Source organism: Oryctolagus cuniculus, chromosome 7, assembly GCF_964237555.1.
Source record: "Oryctolagus cuniculus chromosome 7, mOryCun1.1, whole genome shotgun sequence".
Lineage (NCBI taxonomy): Eukaryota > Metazoa > Chordata > Mammalia > Lagomorpha > Leporidae > Oryctolagus > Oryctolagus cuniculus.
Window position 1 is genome coordinate 73,022,979 of NC_091438.1, and position 27,085 is coordinate 73,050,063.

Consider the following 27,085-nt stretch of genomic DNA (forward strand, 5'->3'; position numbering starts at 1 on the left):
AGAGAGAGAGAGAGAGAGAGAAAGCGATCCTCTATCTGCTGATTCACTGCCCAAATGGCCAGGCTGGGACAAGCAGAAGTCAGGACCAGGTGTTTCATCCTGATCTACCATGTGGGTGGCAGGGGCCCAAGCACTTGAGTCATCATTTGCTCTTTCCCAGATGCATTTATCAGAGACCTGGATCCAAAGTGGAGCAGCCCACATTTGAACTGGTGCCCAAACAGGATGCTAACACTCTAAGTAGCAGCTTAACCTGCTGTGCCACAGCAAGGACCCTTGAACATTATGTTTTGACTGTAATTTGATACCATATTTTCCAAATAATCACTTTCATGGCTGCAGTTTGTTCTGTTGTGTTTTGGTTTTCAAAGTTTATTCAGCTGGCATTCTGTCATTTTCTCATCCTTTTTTTATTGATCATTTTTTGTGTGTAAAAGTTACATTTGACTGTCTTAGTATTTTCTTAGAATAGAGTCAAAATTATTTTCAAGTAATTGAGCACCAATGTGCATTTCTACTAAAACAGAAAGACAAGTTCCATTTTTAACCTTGCTGTGTAGTTTAATTTTCTTTAATCATTTACATTCACTATCTCATTGTTTTCATTTGCATTTCTTTAATTACTAATGGAGCTAATATTTTTAGTGCTTGTGAGCTATTTTTTTCTTTCAGTTTCTACTGGATTTCTATTGGAAGTTAGTGTTTCCTACTGATAGTGAAAAACTTATTTGTATGCTAAAGACATTTATTCTTATATTTCCTGGTTAATCATTTACCTTTTAACTTCTTTTAAAAATTAATTTCTTTGTATTTATTTGGAAGGCAGAGAGACAGAGACAAAGCCATTTCTCGTCTGTTCCTTCAGTCCCCAAAAGCCTGCAATCACCAAGACTGAGCTGGACCAAAGCCATAGCAAGGAACTCAATCCCAGTCTGTCACCTGGGTGGCAGGGACCCAATTACTTGAGTCAGCATCAAGCTGAATTCAGGAGCAGAGCTGAAAATTGAAACCAAACACTCATATGGAATATGGGTGTTTAGAAGTGTTTTAACTACTTAACCAAATCTTTGCTTCTAATTTGCCTTTTAATTAGTTTATTATAGTTTTGAATTGAATAAGTACCTGAATTTTTGTGTTCTTTTCTCCCTTTGAGGTATTTGTTTCCAATTTGCAGTATTTTTTTCCATTCTTTTTCCCTAGAATGAGCTTCCCTATTCAGGAACTAGATAAATATATATTCATATTTCTTTACTTTTAAAGTAGATTTTAAATATATGGCAATTTAGTACAGCTGAAATTTACTTATGACATGTGGAAAGACTGTAACCCAGTTTCTCCCATTCCCACTATATATGTCTCTGTGTGTATAGATGTTGCATGTTTCTGCCTGTGCATAAAGGTACATATATGGGTGATTTATGATATGTGCTGAGTTATATATTTAAGATTTATTTTGAGATATGTTGTATTATTTATGTACATTTTTATGCTGATTAGCTCATAGAATTTTCTTTCCTCTAAGAACCTTAATATTTCAATGATCATAGCTTTCAGCTTTAATTCAGTAGCCAATGAGAAAGACCTCACATCTGCTAACAATATTTTATAAACTGTATTTATTAGGTTTACCAGAACCGAATAAGGACCACATCTTCGAAGGCCTGACCCAGGACCATGGATTTTATACATCCAAAGACTTCTTACCACTTGTAGCCAAAGCAAGTAAAGCAGGTATAACATATTATTCTGTTCTCCATGTTGTCTGTGTTGTTTTATGTATTATAAATTTATATTAAATTCAAGCTCAGTGAGTCATTGCACAGATCTAAAATCAATCCCTGAATAATACCAATGTAAAGAGGGGAAAAAAAGGAAAGCGTGATATAACAGTTTGCCAGGATTGTCTGCTTGTTTATTCACCCAATAAAACATCATCCTATGCATTTTCACTGGATTATACATAGATCTAAACTGCATCATGACAAATTGCTTCAAAGTAAGGGAGTCCTTAAGAAACACTGAGTGATGTTCTTAAAAGAAAGAGCAGAGCTTCAGTTTGGTATCTATTTTAAAATAGAGTGGATGATCACATATCTTAGATGATTTATATGAATTGAGGCAGAAAAATTTAATGTCCTTTCTTGAACAGTTATGAAGTTAAACACTTTGATAGACACCCCATCCCTCCATACACTCCAAGGAGAGCAGCCTGAAGTTTAGATGGCACCATGCTTTGGTTTGACTGAAAACATGTGTTAGTTATAGAGAATCTGTAATAAATTCTGCCAGTCCAGATACTCTAAATCCTTTAAACATGTATTTTTCAATAAGTCTCTCAGCTGTAGGTATTCCTATGTCTAAATACATGTGGAAATGATAAAACACATTTCTCTTCCAAAATTTAAAGAAGCTTTCTAAATTAAATCATCTTATATATGTTTACAATGAAAGACGTGACAGCTCCACTGTTCTCCTGTGGCAGTGAGAGGCTCTTGTGACTGACTTACACCCCTTTCAGTGAAGGTCTTCGTGTACTTAGCATATGTCTGAAATTACATTCTGTAATCCCAAGTACAAAATCTTTCAAGCAAAATGATTATACTTATTGAGATTATAAATCTATTCTATCTATGGTGCCTTTTCAAAAATTATAGCAATTTATGTTAACAGTTTTATTTAATCTGATAATACAGTGCTATCCAAAATAGAGAGAGCACCTGCATTTTATTTTCCTACAAAGATTCTTATATGAGCATAAAATCTTCAAGTAGATGCCCTTGAGAAATAGGTACTTGGAAAGTCGTATTTTTTTTGTCCAATTTACAAACAAAACTGAAGAAAGTTGGTAGATGGGATTATTTCAAGAATCTTCATCATGTTAATTTTTAAAGTTTCCTCAATGTACCATGTTGTAGACCTACTTGTTAGAAATCAGATAATATATATTTAAGGTGTTTTAAATGACCTGCTACAAATTATTAACTCAGATCTTAAGTATTACTTTTTTTTCTTCTAACAAGAAGAAATTTAATGATGCCAAGTTAATAATACATACCACAACTTTGACAGAGTTTTAATTGATTCATTCCAGTTCGTTGTGACCTAAACTCTTCAGAATGTGTTGTAGCAATTCTTCTAGAAGTAGAAAACAAGCTAAAGGTACTGACTATGAAATTACATATATGAGCATATTTTTTAAATGGGAATAAAACTGTCTTTCAATGAAGCAGAATAATTTGATAGTGACACTCCATCCTCGGAAACTGCACGATGCAATTTTACACTGCTTTGAGTACAAGTATCTTTTGAGCTGTCATGCAGAAATGGTTTCTCTACTTGAAAATGGGGTTTTCCTTTCATCATTCAGGAATGTGCGCCTGTCACTCTCCATTGCCATCGATACGGGGAACCGTGATTGTCCTCGGAGCTGGAGATACTGCCTTTGACTGTGCTACATCTGCCTTACGTTGTGGAGCCCGCCGTGTGTTCGTTGTCTTCAGAAAAGGCTTTGTTAATATAAGAGCTGTCCCTGAGGAGGTAAAGTGGAACCATCAGAAAATATTGAGCTGTAGTTCAATAGATTTCAGGCGATTAAACTGTTAATGTTCAGTCCCCTAATTTAAATCTTTTGAATGTTATTTAAATTGTCAAATACAAATTTAAAAAATTTTGTGCTACACATAATTGTTTTTTTTTTTTTAAATTCAGACATTTCAGTCAAAAGAAAATTCCTAATAATGATTTGGAAAAAAATGAGAAATTTATCTCTGTCAATCATGGGTGATTCTTGTTGTCAGTGTTATTATCTTTGAAATTTTTCTGTTTAGCTAGTGATGGTGGAGTGTACTACATCTTCACAAACTGTGTGACTATTAGAAGAATTTTGGTATGGGCCTTGTGTTGCCTTCAGATAAGCCGTTGGTAGAGGTGGCCTGCATCCTATATCACAGTGCCAGTTAAAGTCCTGGCTGTTCCACTTCCAATCTAGCTCCCTGCTAATGTGCCTGGGAAGCATCAGATAATGACACGAGTACTTGAGGTTCTGCCAGCCATGTAGGAAAATTGGATGCAGTTCCTTGCTCACTGCTTCAGCTTGGCCCAGCTTGGCTGTTGTAGCCACTTTGGGGAGTGAACCAGTGGATGGATGTTATTTTTCTCTCTCCGACTCTCTGTTTTTCAAATAAATAAGTAAACCTCAAAAAGGAAGCTGTGGTTATTAGAGATAGTTAGGATTTTCCAAAAGTGAAGTTCCCAAACTACATTTAAAGATATATATTCCTTGGTCATACTTTCAGTCAATTCAGTCTTCTGTGAGACAGACTTTTCTCCAAAGTCCAAAGTGGTCCTGTAACTGGAGGAGTTTCTTCTGTCTTAGGAATAAGTTTACACAATCATGTCATTTTACAAACCAAAAGAAATAGCCACAGTGGAATTCAGTGACTGGTTGAAGATAAAGGGGAGAAGAACTAGTTTCATTCATCTTTCTATCCCTATCAATGTAGCAGGACCTGGGAAGTAGTAAGTACTTGGAAGATATGTTTTGAACTGACTATTTTAAATCTTTTTCTACAGATTTCAATATCAGACACATTTTCAGTACAAAAGTCTTCTCCAACAAAAGGGTTGGATATGGAAGCTAACCCTGAAGGTCAATATTAGCTTACTTCACATTCTGTATCAGAGTCATCTTCATTAGTGTTGGGAACTAGGAATGAATGGTGACTATTTCTTCTTAGGTAGAACACAAAAAACTGAGACCAGATAATTACTTAAAGAATAGAGACAAGAATAAATGTAGTACTTATTCAACTTAATTTATTGAAGACCTATTATGTACATTGTATTGTTCTTGGAAATTTGAATCCAGAAGGAAACATATCAAATAGAATTTCATGCCTTCATGGAGTTTGTATCTAGTGAGGGAAGAGACCCATAAACCAAACAAATGAATTGTATGTAAATAGTATGTTGAATGGTTATTAGTTAATGGAGAAAAATAAATATAGGAATATAAGGAGTGCATGGGAAGCTAATTACGATTTAGCTGGTGGTCTTTGTGACTGGATTATAGCAAGAAAAATACCAGAAAATGTGCAAAGCTCAAAAGTCCAAATGTCAGTGGCAGAATCAACAAGTTATTGATAGAAATCAGTGGATCCTTGGGATGGTAGGTCATGTGCTTACAAAAGGCCTTAGTAGAAGTCAGGTGTGTATGGGGTGCAGAGTGGGGAATGTTGTTGTGCAGTAAAATAAGCTGTTGCTTGGGAAATACAAATCCTGTATCAGAGTGCCTCAGATGGAGTCCTATCTCTGCTTCTTATCCACCTTCCTGCTAATGTGCCTAGGAGGCAGCAGATGATGGTCAAAGTACTTAAGTTCTTGCCTCCAGAGTGGAGACTTACATGGATTTCCTGACTCCCGGCTTTGATCTGGCCCAGCTCTGTTGTTGTGGGTGTTTGGAGAGTGAATCAGTGGAGGGAAGATTCTCCCTCTTTCTCTCCCTCTCCCTCCCCACAACCTCCTCCTGTGTGTGTGTGTGTGTGTGTGTGTGTGTCTACCTTCCTTTTAAATAAATAAATAGAAAGGAAACCGAGGTGGATCTAGGGCTTAATTAAGGCTACAAGAACTAGTGTTTGGATGTTTCTTTATTATTTGTTCATAAGAAACCAGATTTTGTATATGATTTTAAGACCATCTGAGCCCAAGTTCTATAATGAGGGTCACATATAAAATGTTTGTGAAATAATTTTGGAATAAATGTTTTCAGGAAGGAATGAGCATCCAGAGTTTTTAGTATTCACCTTCCAAATTAGAAAAGTATTATAGCATTAGGACTTGTAAGATTCTTCTGGTAGTTTTAGTCAAAATTTATAAACATGAGAGGAGTAATAAAGAATACATTATTGCAGTGTACAAAACTTTCAAGTTTGGTTCACTGGCAAGTGCTTATAATTTTTTTAGAATTGAGGACTTCCAGTGTTTGTAGATGTTCAGTATTATTAATCCATCATGGCCATTAGTTGGTTTTGTAGACGTCAAAAGAAGGCCCAACATATTGCAGAGCTAATACTCATGAAATTGGAAAGCTATGATTGTGGAGGTTCAATATTTGTTTTGAGAGATTATATTCTATCACATATTTTTAGTCATATGAAAAATTTAATTATACTCAATTCTTTTATATTTCTATGAGTTCTCCAGTGCTTTTGACCTGTAATGCACATATACTTTAACCACATTTAGTTTATTAAAGTCAATGAAGATTGAGGAACAGAAGCATTTTAGTTTTTCTCAAATATGTGCATGAGAATTGTTTAAGGGTCTTGAGCTCGGGTGGATTTGGGGAATGATATTATTTGTCTGTAAGTAAAATGCCACATCATTAGGCATGCCAGCATGAACGACAACTAATCCTGCATACTTTTCTTTGAGGGAGGGACATATAAAACATCTCTTCCTTTAGTGAGAGATACAGAATACCAGAGAAGGCAGTTGCATTTAACAGTGAAATTGGGACTATGTACATTACATGATTAGTAAGCTAGAATAATGTATTTTAATCTAAAAATCTAGGAGGCACCACCCAATAGATTTCTCAGTGACAAACACAATTCTCTAATGTAGAGATTGTTGAAGTTCAGTGTGCATTAAAATCGCCTGCAGGGCTTGTTAAACACAGATTGCTGGACGCTATCCTCGGGGTTTGATTCAGTAGGTCTGGGTGGCCCTGAGAATTTGCATTTTTAACAAGTTCCCTGGTGATGCTGAGGCTGCTGGTCCACTGCTCTACTGCATCATCAACGTAGATTCCAGCTGCCTAATTAGAGCTATAAGCAGTGTGCTGTTTGGAAGCATTTCCATCTTAGTTAAGAAAGCATTAATGCTAAAGGATATAGGTTTGATGAGATGAAGGCATCATCAGCATATTGATGTAGTTCAGATTTCAGATGTCTTTCGGGCTCCCTTGTGGCCTCACACACATGCTAAATAGGATGCTGCTGACAAACTAGTGCTTCTCCGCCATGGGTCCTTAGGGAAACCAGCCAATCACTCGGCACGATCCTCTAAGAAGATGAGGGGAAATCTGTTAATAATTCCCTCCAGTACTTCCTGCAAGCTTAAATAGGTGAGATTAAATTTCACAGGATAACAGAATCCCCCAAAATGCTGGTATTAAAAGCTGTTGACAGATCAGATAGAACTGCAAGAATGCTTTAGGCAGTTGGGAATCCCTAAAAGGAGGCATGAAGGTCAAGACTCCACAGACCTGCTTGAGTTGATAAATTTAAAGGATAAGGTTGAAGAAGGGCTTTGTAGTTCTTATTAATTATTACTGAGAAGAGAATGGTACAGAATTGTTTTTAATAGCGCAATTCCACATACAAAGAATATTTCAAGACTCTTGTTCACATATTCAATTTCCCCATAGCAGCTAAAACATGATGGATTTTTAATATATCTGAGTGTCTAAGGGATCTCCATGCCCCTTAGCTTCCTTTCTCCACTTTGTTTATCAAGATAGTTACTGATTTAACTTTGCTATGCCTGTTTACACACATTTCAGTTACTTGTAGGGCTGATTTAAGAATTAATTCTATTTTATTATCTCAATTATAAAAATATCAAAACCAGATTGCCAGTCTATTAGCCAAAATTTTCTTTATGTGTTATTGCAACTCTGAAATAATACATTCTTATGTGAAAGAATGTGCCTTTTAATTGAATCCTTCTGGTACTCTTCAGCATACCCACAATAAATCATTCATGTGACATGATCAATAGGTTTCTTTTCAGACATTTAAAAACCTTTTTTAAATGATTTTTCTTATTGATTGGTTCATATTATTTGAAAGGCACACACACACACACACAGAGAGAGAGAGAGAGAGAGAGAGAGAGAGAGAGAGAGAGAGAGAGAAACAGAGATCTTCCATTTGCTGGTTTACTCCCCCCAAACCCACGATACTTGGGCTAGGCCAAGTCACTCTCAAAATCTGAGTTTTCCATGTGGTTGGCAGGAACCCATCTACTTCAACCATCACTGCTGCCTCACAGGGTGCACATTAATGGGAAATAGAGACTGGACTCTGATCCAGTTTCTGTGAATGGGATGTTGTATCCAAAGTGGTGTCTTAGTTACTGTGGCAACAATGATCATGGTAAAGCTACATCCATAGTTAGCATTAGCCTGTATATATTTTGCTAACTAAACATGCATTTTTCTACAAGTAACTCATGCTTTCTAGTTTTTATTTAATTAAATGACATTGTAAGCTGACAAGTTTAATTTTACTTAGTAAAAGTAATGCTTACAGCAACTCTTCAACATTTGGCTCCTGCATATCATTTGAGCTGGTGTACCTTGTATAAATTAATCAGAGACATGTTAGCTGTTTTAAGGTGGCTGAAAACAAACAAAGAAATGTGCAAATTGTACAAATTGCCCCCAGACACAAAGTTGCTTAGTGGTTGTTGGGAACTCCCTTCATAATAAGATGTAAAAAACACCTTTAATACTTTATGACAACAGGAGAGTTACATGCCAAGGGTTATGAACGTTTTTGCCTTATTTGTAAAATTTCAATGAAGTATGAAATGCAGAAGAGAAGTGTAGTGAAAAATGAAGTAGCTATAATTGTAACAGTTGGTCCTGGTTATATGAATATATTCTAGTTTGTGTATGCCCATATATGAAATTAGCATGGAAATTCTATGCGGGTGGGAGGGATGTTATGGGGGGGGGAAGCCATTGTAATCCATAAGCTGTACTTTGGAAATTTATATTCATTACATAAAAGTTTAGCTGAAAAAAAAAAGAAGCTTAAATTAGAAAGATACCATGAATGAAGCTGTATCACTAAGCATGACTATAAGAAGAAACCTCAGCTTGTATTTTCAGCACATATTTTTGGCCAATTAAGAGAAGAATTACAGAATTATCTTATAAATTAAGGAATTAGAGATCCAGTGTGGATGGGTAGAATTTTTACTCTTCTTGTATCTTCCTTTCTCTGATAACAACAGAACTAGAATATTGGATTGTGAAATCAATCTCACATGAATTAAAGACATTACTCTGCATTGATCCTCATTAATAATTTCAGATGTACACATAAACCCTAAATGTCAGGTAAACAAGAAGTACAGAACCACCAAAACAGTTATTCAATTTCCTTCCTACTGCATCAAGGTAGGGAGTAACCGTAAGTAACTCCATTGCATACACAAGAGGAAGCTGTTTCAATCATGAACATCTCCAGTTTATACTGTATAGGTACTCGGTTATATACACACATACCACATAAATTTATGGTTTCCAGGTTTATTTAGCATGTATATCTTACCCAAAGTATTCCATGGATAAGGAATGTCCCATTTGCAAATGCCAATAATTTTTTCCCAGTAGCATGTTTAAAAGATTTGCTTTCCTTCTTTCCTTCATGTGATAAACTCCTTTATTTACACACAATTTATCTCCCCAAATGGATACAGTCAGTCCCATACCAGAATTTACTAGTAACCAAATATTTCCCTGTAATTAATTCCTGCTTGTTTTTCAAGATTAGCTATGTACTATCTTTTCCACATTGCCCATTATGTATCTACAATGCTGCTGTATGAAATACTATTTTGTCATTTGAGTTGACTGTATTTACGTATGACAAAGTTTCTTTACTTGACCAAACTCTAGTCAGGCTCCAGAACCTTCTCCAAGATCAATCTGTTAGCTTCCTTGTAAAATCCAGTTTTGCTCATAACACCACCACCAAGAGGGTTTAGCAAGAACCTGATTGCCCTTGACATTCCCGAGGTGAGAGTTCAACAATATAGTCAAATACGAGCTAATAGCAAAGGAGTAGGTAGAGGGGATCATATAGTTAAAAAATCACTAAAAGGGTAAGATTAAATCCTGTGACAAAGTTGACTAACAGGATACTTACTGAAGATAGGCTAGGGTGATCAGCCCATCACCTGCATTAGGGAGGATGGTATAGTGGAGGAATCTCATCAGATAATGAGGATTATCCAATATTGAGTGAGCATGGTCCTATAAAATTGAATCAGTAAAATTATTGATAAAATTGGACTTAAAAAGAAAGTATACTGATGGGCCTAGAAGGTTCAGGAACTTGATTAAAGTTTGGTCGAAGAATATTTGTCAGATATTATCATAGTATAATCGCTGATTTTCCATCTCTGTTAAATATTTCAAGGTAATTGTTATTTTATTAACTATAAACCTGCCATAATTTTTGGTAAATACTAGGTACTCAATAAGTGTTATTAAATTTACGCATGAATGGGCCTCTTTGTTTCTATCAGTGTCTTCAGTGTAGCTAATACTTTGACAGTGATGAAATAATAAAACATTGTTCAGAATTATCACCTTCTAAAGAATAGTACCAAACAACTTTGAATACAAATAACAGTTTTGAGATCTTTGCCTTCTTACAGAATTGATAAATTGTTAAATGCCTTTCTACTAAAAGACAGTATTTACAAGGAATATATTTTCATCATATTGCTTCTCAAACTGTGGCATATTAGAAGTTATTTCAGAATTTAATATATGCTAGTTTTGAGTTCTGCTCATTATAGTTTATAATCTATGCTTACTTTGCCTATATATGCAATCTAAAAATGAGTTGACATCATGCTTTTAATTATAGTAAATTAAGTTGTTTCACAATTTCTACAGTATGATGCCTGTAATATTAATCAGACCAAATCATCACATTACATAAAGTTAATCATTAAGATGATGATCATTATTGCATGCTATCACACCCTATTTTTATTTCACTCAGCATCAACTATGTATCTTTCCTGGATATGGAGGTAAAAATCAAAGCTAAGAAGGTTTCAACAACTTTTTTATGTGAGAAGAAAGTGACAATCTGATTTATTGAAACTTGGAAATGGAAACTTATACTTAATAGATTACTCCCTTGAGTAATTACTGGTGGAGATAAACCCAAGAGAGGTTTGAATGTTTGCTTGATGTTCCAGTTGTCTCTTGTAAGAGCAGACTCCATTAAACAGATAAATATATACAAGTATGTGTGCCATGAATACAAGAATCCGTACACCATGATCACATACTTGCTCTTTATTAATGACTATTGACAAACACTAGGTCTTAAAAGACACTAACAGCAACATCTATGACTTAGCACAGAAGCCTGGTTCTTAGTGAAATATAAAGATCCAAGACATGTAGTTAGACATCTGGTCCTCATTTTCTGATGGCGGTGTAACTGCAACTGAGGAGGAACACCATTTGCTTTTATACTTCAGCCTCAGGTAGTAAGTCAGGTAGTACTTCTGCATGTCTCATTTGACTTGCGTTGGATGGATGTTTAGTGGCATTTACTCACCATCGTACTTTTGGTTGTTAATTTGAATTTTCCCCAGGTTTCACAATAAATTGCCATCATCCTGATTTAAAAAAAAAAAAAAAAAACTTATTCAGGAACTACTGTGTGCCCATCATTTTGATAGACACAGCCCTATCTTGATTCCCCATCCTGTGACATGTTGACAGGTGTATGTTCTGGTTTATTGGGTAGCAGTCTGGATGGTCATTTGCTTGTAATGATCAGTTGTTGACTATTTTAATATTACTAGTGGAAACTGGGAATGCAAAGTTAAATAGGACATTTTTTCTATACTCCAAGTGTTCTGTGAAGGTACTTAAAAAACTTCATGGAAAATGAAATTAACAGTAACTTTGTTTTGATACAAAAATTTTAAAATCCATGTATAGTTTCTTCATATAATTTTATGACCTTTATGAAGGTACCTCATATACTTATTTACATTCTATGCTAGTTTTCCACTTTCATATCTTGAAGCAATATGTTTTGTGTCTCTGTTATCCGTTTTGTGAAGCAGTACTTCTTTTGTTCTACACTTACCCTTTCTGTGGGTTTAAGGAGTCTCCATTAACTCAATTACTGTATTGGGTGGATAAGTTGCTCATGTGGTTCTTGTACTTCATGATTTATAGTACCTATAAACCCATTCAGACTGAGAAGCTTGAATTTCCTCTTCCCCCTGAGGGTAGACTTTATTCAGTCAGCCCCTTGCACTTGGACTTGATACTTTTCTGTTCCATGTTGCCTTGTTAGGAATTAAGCAGCTAGCTTCAGTCTCATTCTTTCCAGAACTGTGTACTATAATAGCTGTCCTTGAACATGATGAAGACCAGATTGGACTTGGTTTCAGCAAGATGAGGATTTTAGCTAAATTTTGCCATCGCTTAATATATTTTTAGTTTCTCTGAGCCTTGTTTTCTCCTCTGTGTGAAGGAGATGTTTCTTCACACGTAGGATTTTTTGTGAAGTTGGTAAGCAACAAAGTGCCTGAGGTTGGGAGCTGTATCTATAAAATGATGTCCAGGATGATACTGGCCTTTTGAGTTACAAAACAGAGACAAAGTTTGAAGGTAAAAATTTTTTTTTTTGTAATACCTAGTATGTTGCTGTTGTAGCATAGGAAGGCTAAAATAAGTTACATATTAAGAACTTAAAAGAGTATCTGTTTATATCTCTATATGTCCATCTCTCTATATATAAACTTAAAAGAGTACCTATTATGTACATATAAATATAATATATTGGAAGTAGGGGTCAGTGCTGTGGTGCAGTGGGTTAAAGTCCTGGCCTGAAGCGCCAGCATCCTATATGGGTGCCAGTTCTGGTCCCGGCTGCTCCTCTTCTGATCCAGCTCTCTTCTATGACCTGGGATGGCAGTGGAAGATGCCTGTACCAAAGTGGGAGACCCAGAGAAAGCTCCTGGCTCCTGGCTCCCATCTTCAGATCAGCACAGCTCCAGCTGTTGCAGCCATCTGGGGAGTGAACCAGCAGATGGAAGACCTCACTCTCTCTGTCTCTACCTCTCTCTCTAACTCTTTCAAATAAATAAAATAAATCTGAAAAAAAAAACAATTGTGTTTATGATTAAAAAATTAGTGCAAGTAAATTCTTATATTGTTTACAAATAATTCAAAAGCTTTTTCACTTCACATATAAATTCTCTTACTTTGTATTTTCATTGTCCTATTCCCTATTTCCCTTGATAAATCTTTTAAACATTTTATTATCATGTAATGCTTATGCATGTTTATGGGGTACAGTACAATATGTTAATACAAGTAGGCTGTGTCAATTGATCAAATTAGGTAATCAGTATTTCCATTTCCTTAACTATTCTTTATGCTTGGAGTCTACTGCTCCTCTCTGTCAGCAATTCATACAGTATATAGTATATTTTTCTAAACTGTGGTTCCTGTGCTGTGTTGGGGAACTCTATAACATTATTTCCATCAAACTGTGATCTGGTACCTGTTACCCAACCTCCCTCCATTCCGTTTCCCTCAAACTTTTCCAGCTTTTAGCAATCACTATCCAAAATAAATCTTACCAGGATCTCAGTTCCTTTTTTCCCAATATAAAAGCAGTACTCTCCAAATAAATACATATGTTCAAATGATATCTTACTATTTTTTTTCTCAAATAATTACCACTCTTTTACGTAAAGTGGAAAATCTACTTATTTAAGTAACAAAATAGCAGGGGGTGGTATGGTTTATGTCTACTACCAAGTAGTCAGTTCCTACATGTTTTGGAAAGTAACTAAATCTAAAGTTTCAGAGGCAGAAATTCAGAATAATTCTGTGAAGGCCAGTGTTCGTACTGCCTGACTTTGTGCTGCTAGATGGTTGGCAAGAAATGCCAAATCTTTTAGTACAGTTTAATAGACCTAGTGAATTAGGAAATTATGTGAGTTGAGCATATATTAAAATTCCAGTGTCTTTATAAGTATAAATGATTTTTCTGTCCTTAGAAGTCAAAACCATAGTAAAAATATACTAAAATATGTTCAAACATTAAATAACTGATAATCTTAAATCTGTGAGTTTTTAATGTATTCTGAGAGTTGAATTTTTGTTTTAAAATTTAATGTCGAATTTGTCAGGAAGTCTAAGAAATTATTAATGTGTAGCAAAAGGTGTTATCTAAGTATTAATATACAAGAAAGGTAGAATGATCTGAAACAAATCTTAAATCTGTCTGTGAGGAATGTTCCCAATATGTGGCTCATAGTTCAGTATTTTATTTATGCCTTCCACAGAAAATAGTACTATTATAAATATACCTTGTGTATTGATTTATTCAAACCATAAACATTTGGCATTGTTATTCAATCAAGTGTGGCATTATCATTAAAATTTAGCATCACTTGACATTTTTGAAACTCAATAAACTTGTTTATATTGATGAGTTGTAAGGTGCTATATTACACAAATGTGACAAAATTGATACAGAAAACATATCTTACGTACTGGAGCCATATTTATTATTAACTTTGAGTTATTGAAGAAATAGTTTGAATCATACATTTTTACTTTGTATAAAATTAAAGAGGAGTCAAGGATTTGTTTTTGTCCTTCCTTTTTTAACCTTTGTTATTGGACCACATTTCTCTTGAAATCATTCTCATTGTTAAAGAGTATGGACTAGCTGGACTGGTTGAAGATTGATGGGGTGGAGGGAATGAATTCAAAGGATAGCAACTGTGAATAAATAACATTTATCTGTGCCTTCTATAATTTGAATTTTGCATTAGAAATTTCACAATTCTTGTTTTAAGTATCATAACATACCAATTAATTAGATAGTTATCCCCATTTTATATAAAAGGAACTAATCCCAATAAGTGGTAAAAGCAGGCTTCAAACTTGATTCAATCATTTTCACCTCTAATCTCCCTGTCTAAACATTGAGGAGTTTTAGATATACTGGTTTGGGGTTGCCACCATGGCATAGCGAGTAAAACCGCTGCCTGCCATGCTGGCATTCCCAAATGGGTGCCAGTTTGAGTCCTGGCTGCTCCATTTCTGGAAAAGTAATAGAAGATAGTCGAAGTCCTTGGGCCCCTTAAACCGTGTGGGAGACCTGGAAGAAACTCTAGCTTCCTGGCTTTGTATTAGCACAGCTGTAGCTGTTACAGTCATTTGGGGTTGTGGATGGAAGACTCTCTGCCTCTGCCTCTCTGTAACTCTGCCTTTCAAATAAATAAATAAATTTTTTAAAAAAAGATAATATTGATTTGTACAATACCCCTCATTTCTATTATTTTTATACTGCCAGCCTCTTAATTTTGTAGAAGGAAATCCTATGTAGTAATCATTTATGTAGTCTAATATTTAAGTGTTTAAGGACAAGATTAAAAAAAAAATCCTAAATAAGACATAGACTGAAAGGCCTCATACTAATACATAGCATAGATCAGTGTTTCCCAAACGTCTTTTTTCTCTTGCCTCCCGTGGGAGTCCGTTTTAGATTTGTTTTCTTAATTACAGCCGCCTTCTCCTCCCCATAATTTTAATACTACAGGTACACTGTATATTTGTTTATTTAATGCATTTTATTTTGGGGTTAGAATGTTCACAAACTGTTAGGATATGTGAGAAGTGTTTTCCACTAAGAATTATTTTTGATCCTTGGTGATGATATTTCTGTCATTGAGAATACATGGTATTGGCTAAGTGCATTTGAACCAATCTTATAAGTGGTTTCCAGTGTGTTACCCTTGTAGTTGCAACCTAGCATCACTTTGGGTTCTGTTAGACAGGCAAACCCTCAGGTCATAAACCTAGAGTTAGAACCTCTGGGTTGGGCCCATTCAGCCTATTTTCACAAGCCCTACAATGGCACCGATGCCTGTCAAAGGAAGAACCTGTAGTCTGGAATATATTGCTGAGACACGTGTCCCTGGCTTGCTTACAACATTGAGCAAGTCACCATTTTGTCTTCATTTTTTCATTTGAGGTTGCCCAGATAGCAGTTGATCGACACCTCACACATGTGACCTTCTCAAAGGGCCAACCCTGGGTTCCCCACGGAAGGGAAACAATATGCCTGGGCAATTTTCCACTTTTAAAATTCTTTTTTTTAAAGGAATACCTAATATACTAGTTCAGATTACACTGAACTCTGGAATTCTCCAAAATGATTAAATAAGTAAATATTAACATTCTGTGTAGATGAACAACTTGTTATGGATAGGACAACCAGCAAAACTCAGAATATCCTGATTTTATGGCAGAATGAATTACATAAGAGACAGGGAAGAAATGGAATTGGTCAGGGGAAGCACGCTTGTTTTTCTTCTGATTTTTCTTTATAAACTTTGCTTCTGTTTTTTTGTTTATAAAACAAACAAATTTCATATATTTCATATATAGTTATAAGAGTATAATGAAACTTCCTACCCTACCCTCCCTCCCACCCCAACTCTCACCCTTTCTCCTTTTCTTAGTTTTCTGTTATTGCAATGACATACGTTCAAGTTTCTTATAATCACAAACTTAACCCTCCACCAAATAAAAAATTTAGCAACTAATATGTAAAAATATCAATGTCATAATAATCAAGTTTCAAAATGTCCATTTCACTTGTATATATTACGTTCCGTGTTTTTATAAACTGAAGAGTAATGACTGTTAAAGATTTATTTACCCATAATTCAAAAGTTGTACTTTGCCAATTTAATTTCCTTTGGGTAAATTCCAAGGAGTAGGATGGCTGGGTTGAATGGTAGGGTTATATTCAGGTTTCTGAGGAATCTCCAGACTGACTTCCATAGTGGCTTAACCAGCTTGCATTCCCACCAACAGTGGGTTAGTGTCCCTTTTTCCCCACATCCACGACAGCATCTGTTGTTGGTAGATTTCTGTATGTGAGCCATTCTAACTGGGGTGAGGTGAAACCTCATCATGATTTTGATTTGTATTTCCCTGATTGCTAGTGATCCTGAATATTTTTTCATGTGTCTGTTGGCCATTTGGATATCTTCTTTTAAAAAATGTCTATTGAGGTCCTTGGCCCATCTCTTAAGTGGGTTGTTTGTTTTGATGTTGTGGAGTTTCTTGATCTCTTTGTAGATTCTGGTTATTAATCCTTTATCTGTTGCATAGTTTGCAAATATTTTTTCCCATTCTGTTTTTTTCCTCTTCACTTTACTGACTATTTCTTTTGCAGTACAGAGACTTCTCAATTTGATGTAATCCCAGTTGTTATTTTTGGCTTTGACTGTCTGTGCCTTCGGGGTCTTTTCCAAGAAGTCTTTGCCTGTGCCTATATCTTGCAGGATTTCTCCAATGTTCTCTAATAATTTGATGGTGTCAGGTCATACATTTAGATCAAGGTGGCATGTACCAATGCTATCTCACTAGTCAAAAGTGATCAGTTTCAGTTCATAATTGATCATAATGATAAGATTAAGAGTCAGAGGGATCACATAAACAAGACTAGTGTCTGCTAATACTAACTGATAGAATTAAAAAGGAGAGAATGATCCAACATGGAAAGCGGGATACACAGCAGACTCATAGAATGGCAGATGCCCTAAACAGCACTCTGGCCTCAGAATCAGCCCTTAAGGCATTCAGATCTGGCTGAAGAGCCCAAGAGAGTATTTCAGACATGGAAAGCCAAGACACTCTGGAAAAACAAACAAACAAACAAACAAACAAACAAAAAAACCCTAAATGAAAGATCTCTGTGAGTGAGATCCCAGGGGAAAGAACAGGTCATCAAAGAAGGAGGTACCTTTCTCTGAAGGGAGGAGAGAACTTCCATTTTGACTATGACCTTGTCTAAATAAGATTGATGTCCACAAACTCAAAAGGCTTCCATAGCCTTAGCAACTCATGACAAGAGCCTCGGGTGATTACTGATGCCATAAACAAGAGTGTCAATTGTTAAATCAACAACAGGAGTCACTGTGCACTTACTCCCCATGTAGGATCTCTGTCCTTAATGGTATAACTAGTACTCAAACAGTACTTTACACTTTGTGTTTCTGTGTGGTGCAAACTGTTGAAATCTTTACTTAGTATATACTAAATTGATCTTCTGTATATAAAGATAATTGAAAATGAATCTTGATGTGAATGGAATGGGAGGGGGAGCAGGAGATGGGATGGTTGCGGGTGGGAGGGAGGTTATGGGGGGAAAAAGCCACTTTAATCCAAAAGTTATACTTTGGAAATTTATATTTATTAAATAAAAGTTAAAAAATAAACAATGAAACAAATAAAAAAGTTGTGCTTTGGAAATTTATTTTTAATAAAAGTTGAAAAAAAAAAGATTTATTTACCCAAAAGGCAGAGTTACAGAGAGAGAAAGAGAGAGAGACAGGGAGTCAGAGAAAAAGTGATCTATTAGTTCATCCCCAAATTGATACAACAACTAGGGCAGTGCCAGGCCACATGCAGGAGCCTGGAACTCTATTTAGTCTGCCACATAGGTGGTAGGGGCCTAAGCGCTTGGGGCATCTTCTACTGCCTTCCCAGGTGCATTAGCAGGGAGCTAAATTGAAAGCAGAGCAGCCAAGAATAGAACTAGTGATCCAGTATAGGATGCAGCATTGCAAGTAGTGACTTTCCCTTGCTGTGCCACAATGCTAGCCCCTAAGGAAGAGTAAGTATTTTTATTCTTAATTCCATAGATTTTCTCTAGTCTTCTTTTACCATTGTAATCATATCTGATTGGCTCACCTACTATATTGACTTCTTTGCAGCTTAGATATGTGCAGTCTAGTAATAAATAGTAGTATTTATTTTCATATGTGGTATGCTTGAAAAGAGAGTTGAGTTTGCAGAAATGAAGGCATTAGGAGACCAGGCAACTAGAGTTAGAAACCTAACACATCACCAACTGCAGGACATGTGATACCTAAAACCTCAGAAATACTTTGTGATGCAGTGATCTATAGATGCCCATGTCCCTTTCAAATTCAAGACTCCCATGGTCAGTGCTTTACAAAATGTAAATAGCTGAAAACTGAAACTCAGCGTTGGTGAAAGAAAATGCTTCTTGTTGATTTAAACTGTAGTGTTTATCATTGAATTAAACATCAAATATTTTATGGAATCAGAAACATTCTCAGGTGTTTTCTCTGTTCTGTTTTAGATGGAGCTAGCTAAAGAAGAAAAGTGTGAATTTTTCCCTTTCCTTTCCCCACGGAAAGTTATAGTAAAAGGTGGGAGAATTGTTGCTGTGCAATTTGTTCGGACAGAGCAAGATGAAACTGGAAAATGGAGTGAAGATGAAGACCAGATAGTCCATCTGAAAGCCGACGTGGTCATCAGTGCCTTTGGTTCGGTCCTGAGCGATCCTCAAGGTAGAGTGCTTGGGAGCTGAAATGTGCTATACAATTGCCTGTTATTTTACTGCCATAATAGTTTCCAGCATTCAGGGAATTGTTTTTCACTTTAACACTCATTTCTCTCTTCCAATATGGACTGCAAGCAATCTTGATTTAAAAGGCTTAGAAATGGTATTTAACGCTTATATAGAAGTGATGAAAATTGAGAACGTTAATCTTTGTTTTAAGATGATAACCACAATACATATTGTATTTTCTGATAATGCTTGCCCTGTTTCCTATATAAGGATGGCTTTTTCTTCGATTAGACTCAACTAAGAAAGTGTGACAGAGACTTAAGAATGATTCAGACCAATCAGGATCTAATGAACCGCCCAAACATAGAATTCATGTTTATTATTATCCTTATGACAAACATTGCTGTAAACATCAAACTGATCCTATTATAAAATTTGAACTCCTGCCACTTCACCTTGAGAGCATAAAATGAATATGCTTAGGAAGAACACAATGAGAGAACTATTTTATACAGAATTTCAGCTGAACAGTAAGTCAGTCCATGAAGGCTACTTTGTGTTGTATTTTCCCATATGCGGTGTTGTTATGGGACATTGTAGATTAAAACTTACGTACTTAGGTGCTTTGATTTTACAAATTCTCAGCTCACACTATTGAAATGACAGCTAGATCTTATTTAATGAAAGGAAAATAAAAGACATTTATTTAGCTCTAAGATTCATTAAGAAAAACAATAACAACAAAGCATTCTAAACCTGTTGATTCTTGTCTGTGACTTCCAATACTAAAATTACATTTGATGTTGGAAATAGGAAGCAATATACGTATGCAAATTTTTTTTTTGTTTTGTTTTGTTTTTTTTTTTTTGCTTTGCAGCAGATAAGTAAAGCATTTCAACCAGTCATCAGGGTATTTTATCTGCAGGACATCAAACATCTTGGTATTTTGAAACATCCAGATGTTTAATGTCATCAAGATAAATGTTTTCAAATCGCTGGATGATGGCCTGAATTTGTCACTTTTCATCTAGATGTTTATGTGATATGTAGACATAGTCACAGTGTAGTCTGTGTATTCATTAACTAGGTTTGGGAAGCAAAAGAAAACAATGTATAAATTGCATTCTGTTATCTAAAAAAATCATATTATTCTTACTACACTGCACATCACTGAAAATTGAGTAAACTGTTGAATCCTGTTTAACTAGCAGTACTGTTGATGCTTCCCTCTCAGAAAAGTAATTTAACTTACCTATCTAAATTTATGATTCACAACTGGCAACCCTAATATTAAGAAAAATGTATCTATTCCTAAACAAACCTAAGAAGATGTGACTCAGACAATCATAGAAAATAGCTTTAGCAATCTCAGATGCTATTTTAGTTAAGTGTATGTGTACGCCTGCACTTTTGTATATATGTGAGGAGTAAGAGATCTAACACACTTAATGTTTAAAATATGAAGAAGGAAATTTGATCTATTTGAGTTTATTAGTTGTCATTCATTACAGAATTTGTATATTTTATTCCACATTTCCTTAGAAAAACAAAGCTGTGTTTTTTTGTTACTCCTTCTTGATTTAAAATAAACTGTCTGGAGGAAATCTCTTTAAGTAGAATCACCTGTATTACCAGACCCTTTTAGTGTTTTCATTAAAAGATGGTACTTTCAAATGAGAAAGGAGCTAGAACACCTGAAATCTCAAATGGCGTTCCTGCTTCTGCTCCCATCAAAGATTTCAATAATGTGTTTTGGATGGAAAACATAAAAGAAAGAGATAGAAGGAATAAGTACTTGTTAGAAGTTGATCAGGAATATCTTACTCAACTGACATTCAAAATCAAAAATAACCAATTGAAAGGGAGAAAACTTTTACATGCACACATGTATCTATGTTACGGTGAAAACTGGTTTACTACTGGAAGCAAGAGAAGAGAAAATATTCATATTATCATTTTTCTACATTAAATCTTGCTTAATCCCAGTGACTATGTGATACAATTATTGTGTGATACCTGTGAGATGATCACATGTATGATGCCATTTTATTATATTCATCTATAACCTCTCCCTTAAAATACTGATCTCCCCGATCCTCTTCCCTTCTCTCAAACCTTGCTTTGCATTGGCTCCAAGGACCTGCATGCCATGCACAGTGACTTTGTTTTAGTCCCTTTTCAGTTTTCTGTACTTAACAGTGTTAAATATTTTTTTTTCTCTTCAAAATACTTTACTCCAAGTCACCTAACCTTTTTGAAACTCAGCTTTGTGGTTCATTTTTTTCCAAAGGCAAAAAACCTTTTCTCCCTCCCTCTCAGGACTGTTCTCAGAATTAGAGTGAAATGGTGTGAAAGTGCTTAGGAAATGAAATGATTAAACATTATTGTTGTTTCCAACACTGTTTCCTTGCCTTTACTTTTAACTATTTCATTCCAAGCCTATCACTGACTGCTTTCCTCCATATAGTTTATTATAGAACTTTCCAAAATTTAGATATTGCCATTTTCTCTTCTTAATATAATTATTCCTTCAACAACTGATTGTCATATTCATTTATTCACAAATGCGTTCATTCCTCAAAAAATACTAATGAACTTCTTGGTGTCAGGCAGTGGCTCCTTATAGTAGGCACGGCTTCGTTTCTGTATAACATGACCCTGAAACCTAGTTCTCTACCTTTCATGCCTCAGAAGACCTTTTGTCCCATATTTATATTCACACATGTGACACCTAGTTATTGAATGCTGTCGCTCCCCCTCTTCGTGGAGGAATGACACTAAACCCTGCCTAGGCTTCCTATCCGAGTCACGGCACCATTGTGTCGCTCCTCCACGAAGAGGAGGACCTGCGCTGTTCTTTTGTCTGCTCAGCCCTTCCCGGGTTTGCTGCTGGTTCTTCCCGGGTTGGCTACCGACCCTTCCACCTCCGTGGAAGGGCGGTTCCCCCTGCCACTTTCCCCACTTCCGCGGGGGAGCGGCACACCGCCGGCCGGCTCTCTCGGGGGCTGCACAGGTGTTCCTTCAGATAGATGTTCCTGGTGCATGTTGTCTCTCTCCTCCTTTATAGTCCTCTTCACCAATCCCAACTCTGCTACCCACACGCCGAGTACGCTGCTCTCCTCCAATCAGGAGCAGGATCAGCTCCTGCAGGTCATCACTCAAGTTGGCGAGAGGCAGCTGCGTAGAAGTTGTTACTCCCTTCTCAGCGCCATATTGTGGGAGAGCAGATGCATAGAATAAGTCTTAATTCCAGTAACAGTCTAGTCCGAGTTGCTCCCCACAGAATGCTTATGAATGCCAGGTGCCAGATTGTGTTCTGGAGAGTATACAGACTAAGGGTAAAGCAGCACTGTCAGCACAAATCCTATTAGAAATGATGAATATATAGGAGAATAAAAGAAAGTAAGGAAAGCTCACTCTGTTAGATTTTCCTGAAAAGTGTTTACTTCTTTGCTATTGTCGTTGTATATGGTATCATAGTTCTCCATGCTGGCATAGTTCAAAAGGTTATCTCAGATTCCATTGTCTAATTCTAGTTTTTCTTTTTATTAAACTCACGTTGGTTACCTTACACTGTAGGCAAGGCTCCTCCTCCTGAATATTTGAGAACTTTAGTGAAGGACTCAGATATTATATAACCAGGTTTATTTCCTACTGTTCTCTATATTATACCTTCTAATATCTAGCACAAGATGGACTCTATGTAAGGGTAACTCAGAAAATCCTTGGCGATTGCATTACTTAAGTATATGCTGAAGAATTCAAGGAATGAAATGACAGAATACACATAAAGTACCGTAACAATTTGTACTCTGGGTAGTTTCTGCTTTTAAATGGAATATTTTAGAATTATAACAATAATATGTCTTTGAAAAGGTAACTTAAGTTGAAAACTCTGATGGAAATTATTTTTTCTCTGATGTAGTACATGATTTCACAAGCCCATTAGTTTTTGTGTTTCACAGTGGAGAATATGTAATCCAAGTATTATTTAGTATTATGTATCCAATATAACTGTGATAAATATTTCCTACAAACACAAGTGATTGAATCGCAACTCATTCAAAAGTTTGCAGAAGAAAGTATAGCCTATTTATACAATAATTTAGATAATATCTTTGTATTGCAGCTGCTAATGATTTCATTGTTACTAAAATCAATATCAATTATGAGTAATCATAATTATTTTATTCCTATCTTTTTTGAATTGTAGTAGTGAATGGGAAATAGGAATAAAAGACTACATATCCCACATCCTTGCACATGGAATATATGTGTATCTATAAGCATAATTTAATTGAAACTTCATTAATTACTGCTCCAAATTCTAAAGGCAACAGTGTCCAATTTTAATTTAATTGAAATCCTAACCTTAGCCTTATTTAATATCTTTCCTGTGAAAAACTCAAAGTGCCTCTACCTTTTAAAACTTCCCTGTTCCATCTAAGTATTTAAAATTCTATGTCATATTAAATTCAGATTTTATCATCCTTGGTTAATTTTTTAAATGCTTATTTTTAGTTCTTTGAAAAGGAGAGATGAGAGAGAGATAGCAAGAGAGAGAGAGAGAGAATTTTCTATCAGCTGGTACAATCCCCAGATACCTGCAACAGCCATGGTTGGACCAGATACATGTTAGGAACTTTTTTTTTTTAAATTATTTATTTATTTGCAAGTCAGAGTTACACAGAGAGAGGAGAGGCAAAGAGAGAGACAGTGTCTTCCATCTGATGGTTCACTCCCCAATTGGCCACAACGGCCAGAGCCGCATGGATCAGGAGCCAGGAGCCAGGAGCTTCTTCCGGGTCTCCCATGTGGGTGCAGGGGCCCAAGGAGTTGGGCCATCTTTTACTACTATCCCAGGCCATAGCAGAGAGCTGGATTGGAAGTGGAGTAGCCAGGTCTTGAACCGGTGCCCATTTGGGATGCTGGCGCTTCAAGCTAGGGTGTTAACCCACTGCACCACAGCATTGGCCCATGTTAGGAACTTTGAACTCCATCCAGGTCTCCCAAATGGGTGGTATGGACACAAGCACTTGAGATGCCATCTGCTACCTCCCAGGATGTGCATTAGCAGGAAGCTGGATTGGAAGCAGAGTAACCAAAACTCCACTGATGCACTCTGATACAGGATGTGGGCATCCCAAGCCAGGGATTCCTTTTGCTACAATGCCCTTCCCTAGATTGATTTCAAAGGCTATCAGTGGGGCTCATGTGTTTGACAGGTTAAGACACCAACTGCAGTACTGTCATCCCATATGAGCAGTGTTTCAAGTACTGGCTGCTCTACTTCTGATCAGGTTCCCTGATAATGCTCCTGGCCCAAGTGTTTGGATCCCTGGTAGCCATGTGGGGGACCTGCTCAGCCCTGGCTGTTGTGGTCATTTGTGGAGTGAACCAGCAGATAGAAAATACAACTCCCTCCCCCTCCCCCTCCCCCTCCCTCCCTCTCCCTTTCTGTAAATTGCCTTTTGAATAAATAAGTAAATCTTAATTTAAAAAAGGCTCTCAAAAAATTAAGCACAGCTATCTTTAACTTCATTTCTGCTTCACAAATACTTCCCCTCACTGAAAATCTCTAAACACTTATTTGTTTTAAAAATATATTTCCAAGTATAGAAAGTCTCTTCTGCTAAACACCACTGTCAGTATTTCTTAAACTGAATTTTATCTTTTTTTAAAATGTCATTTTAAATAATAAAATTTAAGGGACCTCTTGCTAATCTTATAATTTATCCTCTGCTCTTTCTGTTTGGAACCAAACTGTCATTTGTGAAGTATCCATGTTGTTTCTGTTAGTTTATTTTCCAGCTGAGGCAATAATGTTGGCCTTGTTCTCGCACGCCTAGGAAACTGAGATGACATAACCTGCAGGCTCTTTGAATATGCTTTCAGACAACAGAACAGATGCCCATGCCTTGACATCTGAGCCTCTTCCATATGCTGTACACGTCATTCTCTAGTTTTTTTTTTAAATGTTCACTGTGAAGATCTGTGTCCTTTGATCTTCCACAAAGAATTATAACTTATCTATAAGTTAGACTGTATACCCTAAGAGAACAAGGTTTCTACTTCTATGGTCAGTTGTAATCCCAATAGCAACTGGCATGTTAATGTGTCCATAATATATATGTGTGTTTGAATTGATTTGATTCATGTTGGTGTATTACTTTCATTATACCTAGTTGTTATTTTTTTCCAATGGTTAGATCAGTTTTTTGTTGTTGTTATTATTTTCTTAGAAAATGTACAAGAAAAATAATTCTGTTGCTATTGATTTTCCCTTGTTTTGGTGCAAATTGTTGCATTCTTTATAATCCAATGACTGTAACACTAACAAGAGTCCATCTGGTGTATAGGCTCAAAGCAGGAGCTCTGGAGCCAGGCTGCCCAGCTGGAGACATGGCTCCCTTTCTTTGCAACTGTATCATTTTATTGAGTTACTCGGTCCCTTTGTAATTCATACTCTTCATTGTGTAAGTAGGTGATTATAGCATCTTCCTCCTGCATTTGTTTTAATAGTAAATGAAAAATGTATTTAAGGCATTTAAATTTAGGCTTAGCACATAGTAAGAATCTCATAAATTTTAGATGGCTGCTGTAGTATAATGAAATCATATTGTAATAATTAGGTTGTTACATTATACCATTATGATGCTGTGAATGTTGTCTAGGAAAAAAACCTCTTCAAAATCAGGGGTCATAGTGGTTCAGTCCATGTGTCTTTGTAAATAAGTGAAGCAGTCCTCCTATTATGATTTTTAAAATAAGAATACCTTAATACATTTGATTAGTTTGTAAGTTTTAACTGTCACATGTCTAAAAACATTAACAATTCTGATGTTTTTCATATCTTTCAAATGAACTTTACTAAATTTTCATTGTAAATCTCTATTTTGAGTTTCCACAAAACAGGCATTTAAACAGCAAAGTGTTTTTGCATGCTTTGATTTTTCCTCCTAAAAATGATGATATTGGGCTTGATTTTTGTTTGTTAACCTAAGATGATGGCTATTTAAAATGTTTTTACAGTCATTTTCATTTGAATAGCAGACAGAGACAGATTTTCCATCTCCTGATTCACAACCCAAAATGTCCACAACAGCCAGGGATAGGCCCTGCAGAGCCAGGATCCAAGAATCAATCAGGGTCTCCCACGTGGGTCTAGGGACTCAAGTACTTTAGCCATCATCTTCTCCTTTCCAAGGTACGCGTTATCAGGGAGCTGGCATCACAAATGAAGCTGGGACCTGAATGCAGTCACTGAGATGAGATGAAGGTGTCCCCAGTGACATCTGAACAGCTGCATCAGCCACCCACTCCACTTGCTCATTTTTATTTTGAGGCATGAAAGAAGCCCTTGTGAGAAGGCTAGGTTAGAGTTTGTAAGCATTGACAAATATGGGGTGATATAACTAAGATTAAATACTCATATTTTGGGAAGAAAGAAGATAGGATGAATTGTGACAATTAAATGGATTCAGCATAATGCTACACAGCACAGCTCAGGAGAATAAATGCCAAAATGACTGAACTCTCAGGGTGTAGCCAGGGAAATGTGAGACCCTCTCTCCAGGCAAGAGTTTACTTCTCCCAGTATCTAGTTTCTTTCTGCTCCTCTCACTAGGAACTGGAGATAACAAGGTAACACAAACCCCAGATCTTTCTGAATCTTTAGCGCAATCCTCAGAAATCAACTCCTTCAATAGCATTAATAGCAATTAGTTCCATAAATGAGTGTTTTCAAGGAAAACAGAAAGAAGACAGATTTTAAAATCACTCATCTACCCCTCTTATTAGAAGGTTCTCAGAAAAGTTTCTGCAAGCCTCATGGGGTAAATGAAACATATTGTCAATACCAGCTTCGATTATAGTGTTGATCCATTTGC

At 36.1% G+C, this 27,085-nt stretch overlaps 1 protein-coding gene across 1 annotated transcript in view; it reads left to right on the forward strand.

The window, feature by feature from the left end:
- DPYD (dihydropyrimidine dehydrogenase) overlaps nucleotides 1–27,085 on the forward strand; it is a 962,084-nt gene that overhangs the window by 405,143 nt on the left and 529,856 nt on the right. The window contains exons 9-11 of the mRNA XM_008264835.4: nucleotides 1,624–1,731; nucleotides 3,368–3,537; nucleotides 18,984–19,194. Coding sequence (XP_008263057.2) covers nucleotides 1,624–1,731; nucleotides 3,368–3,537; nucleotides 18,984–19,194 — 489 coding nt within the window. The remainder of the gene's footprint in view (nucleotides 1–1,623; nucleotides 1,732–3,367; nucleotides 3,538–18,983; nucleotides 19,195–27,085) is intronic.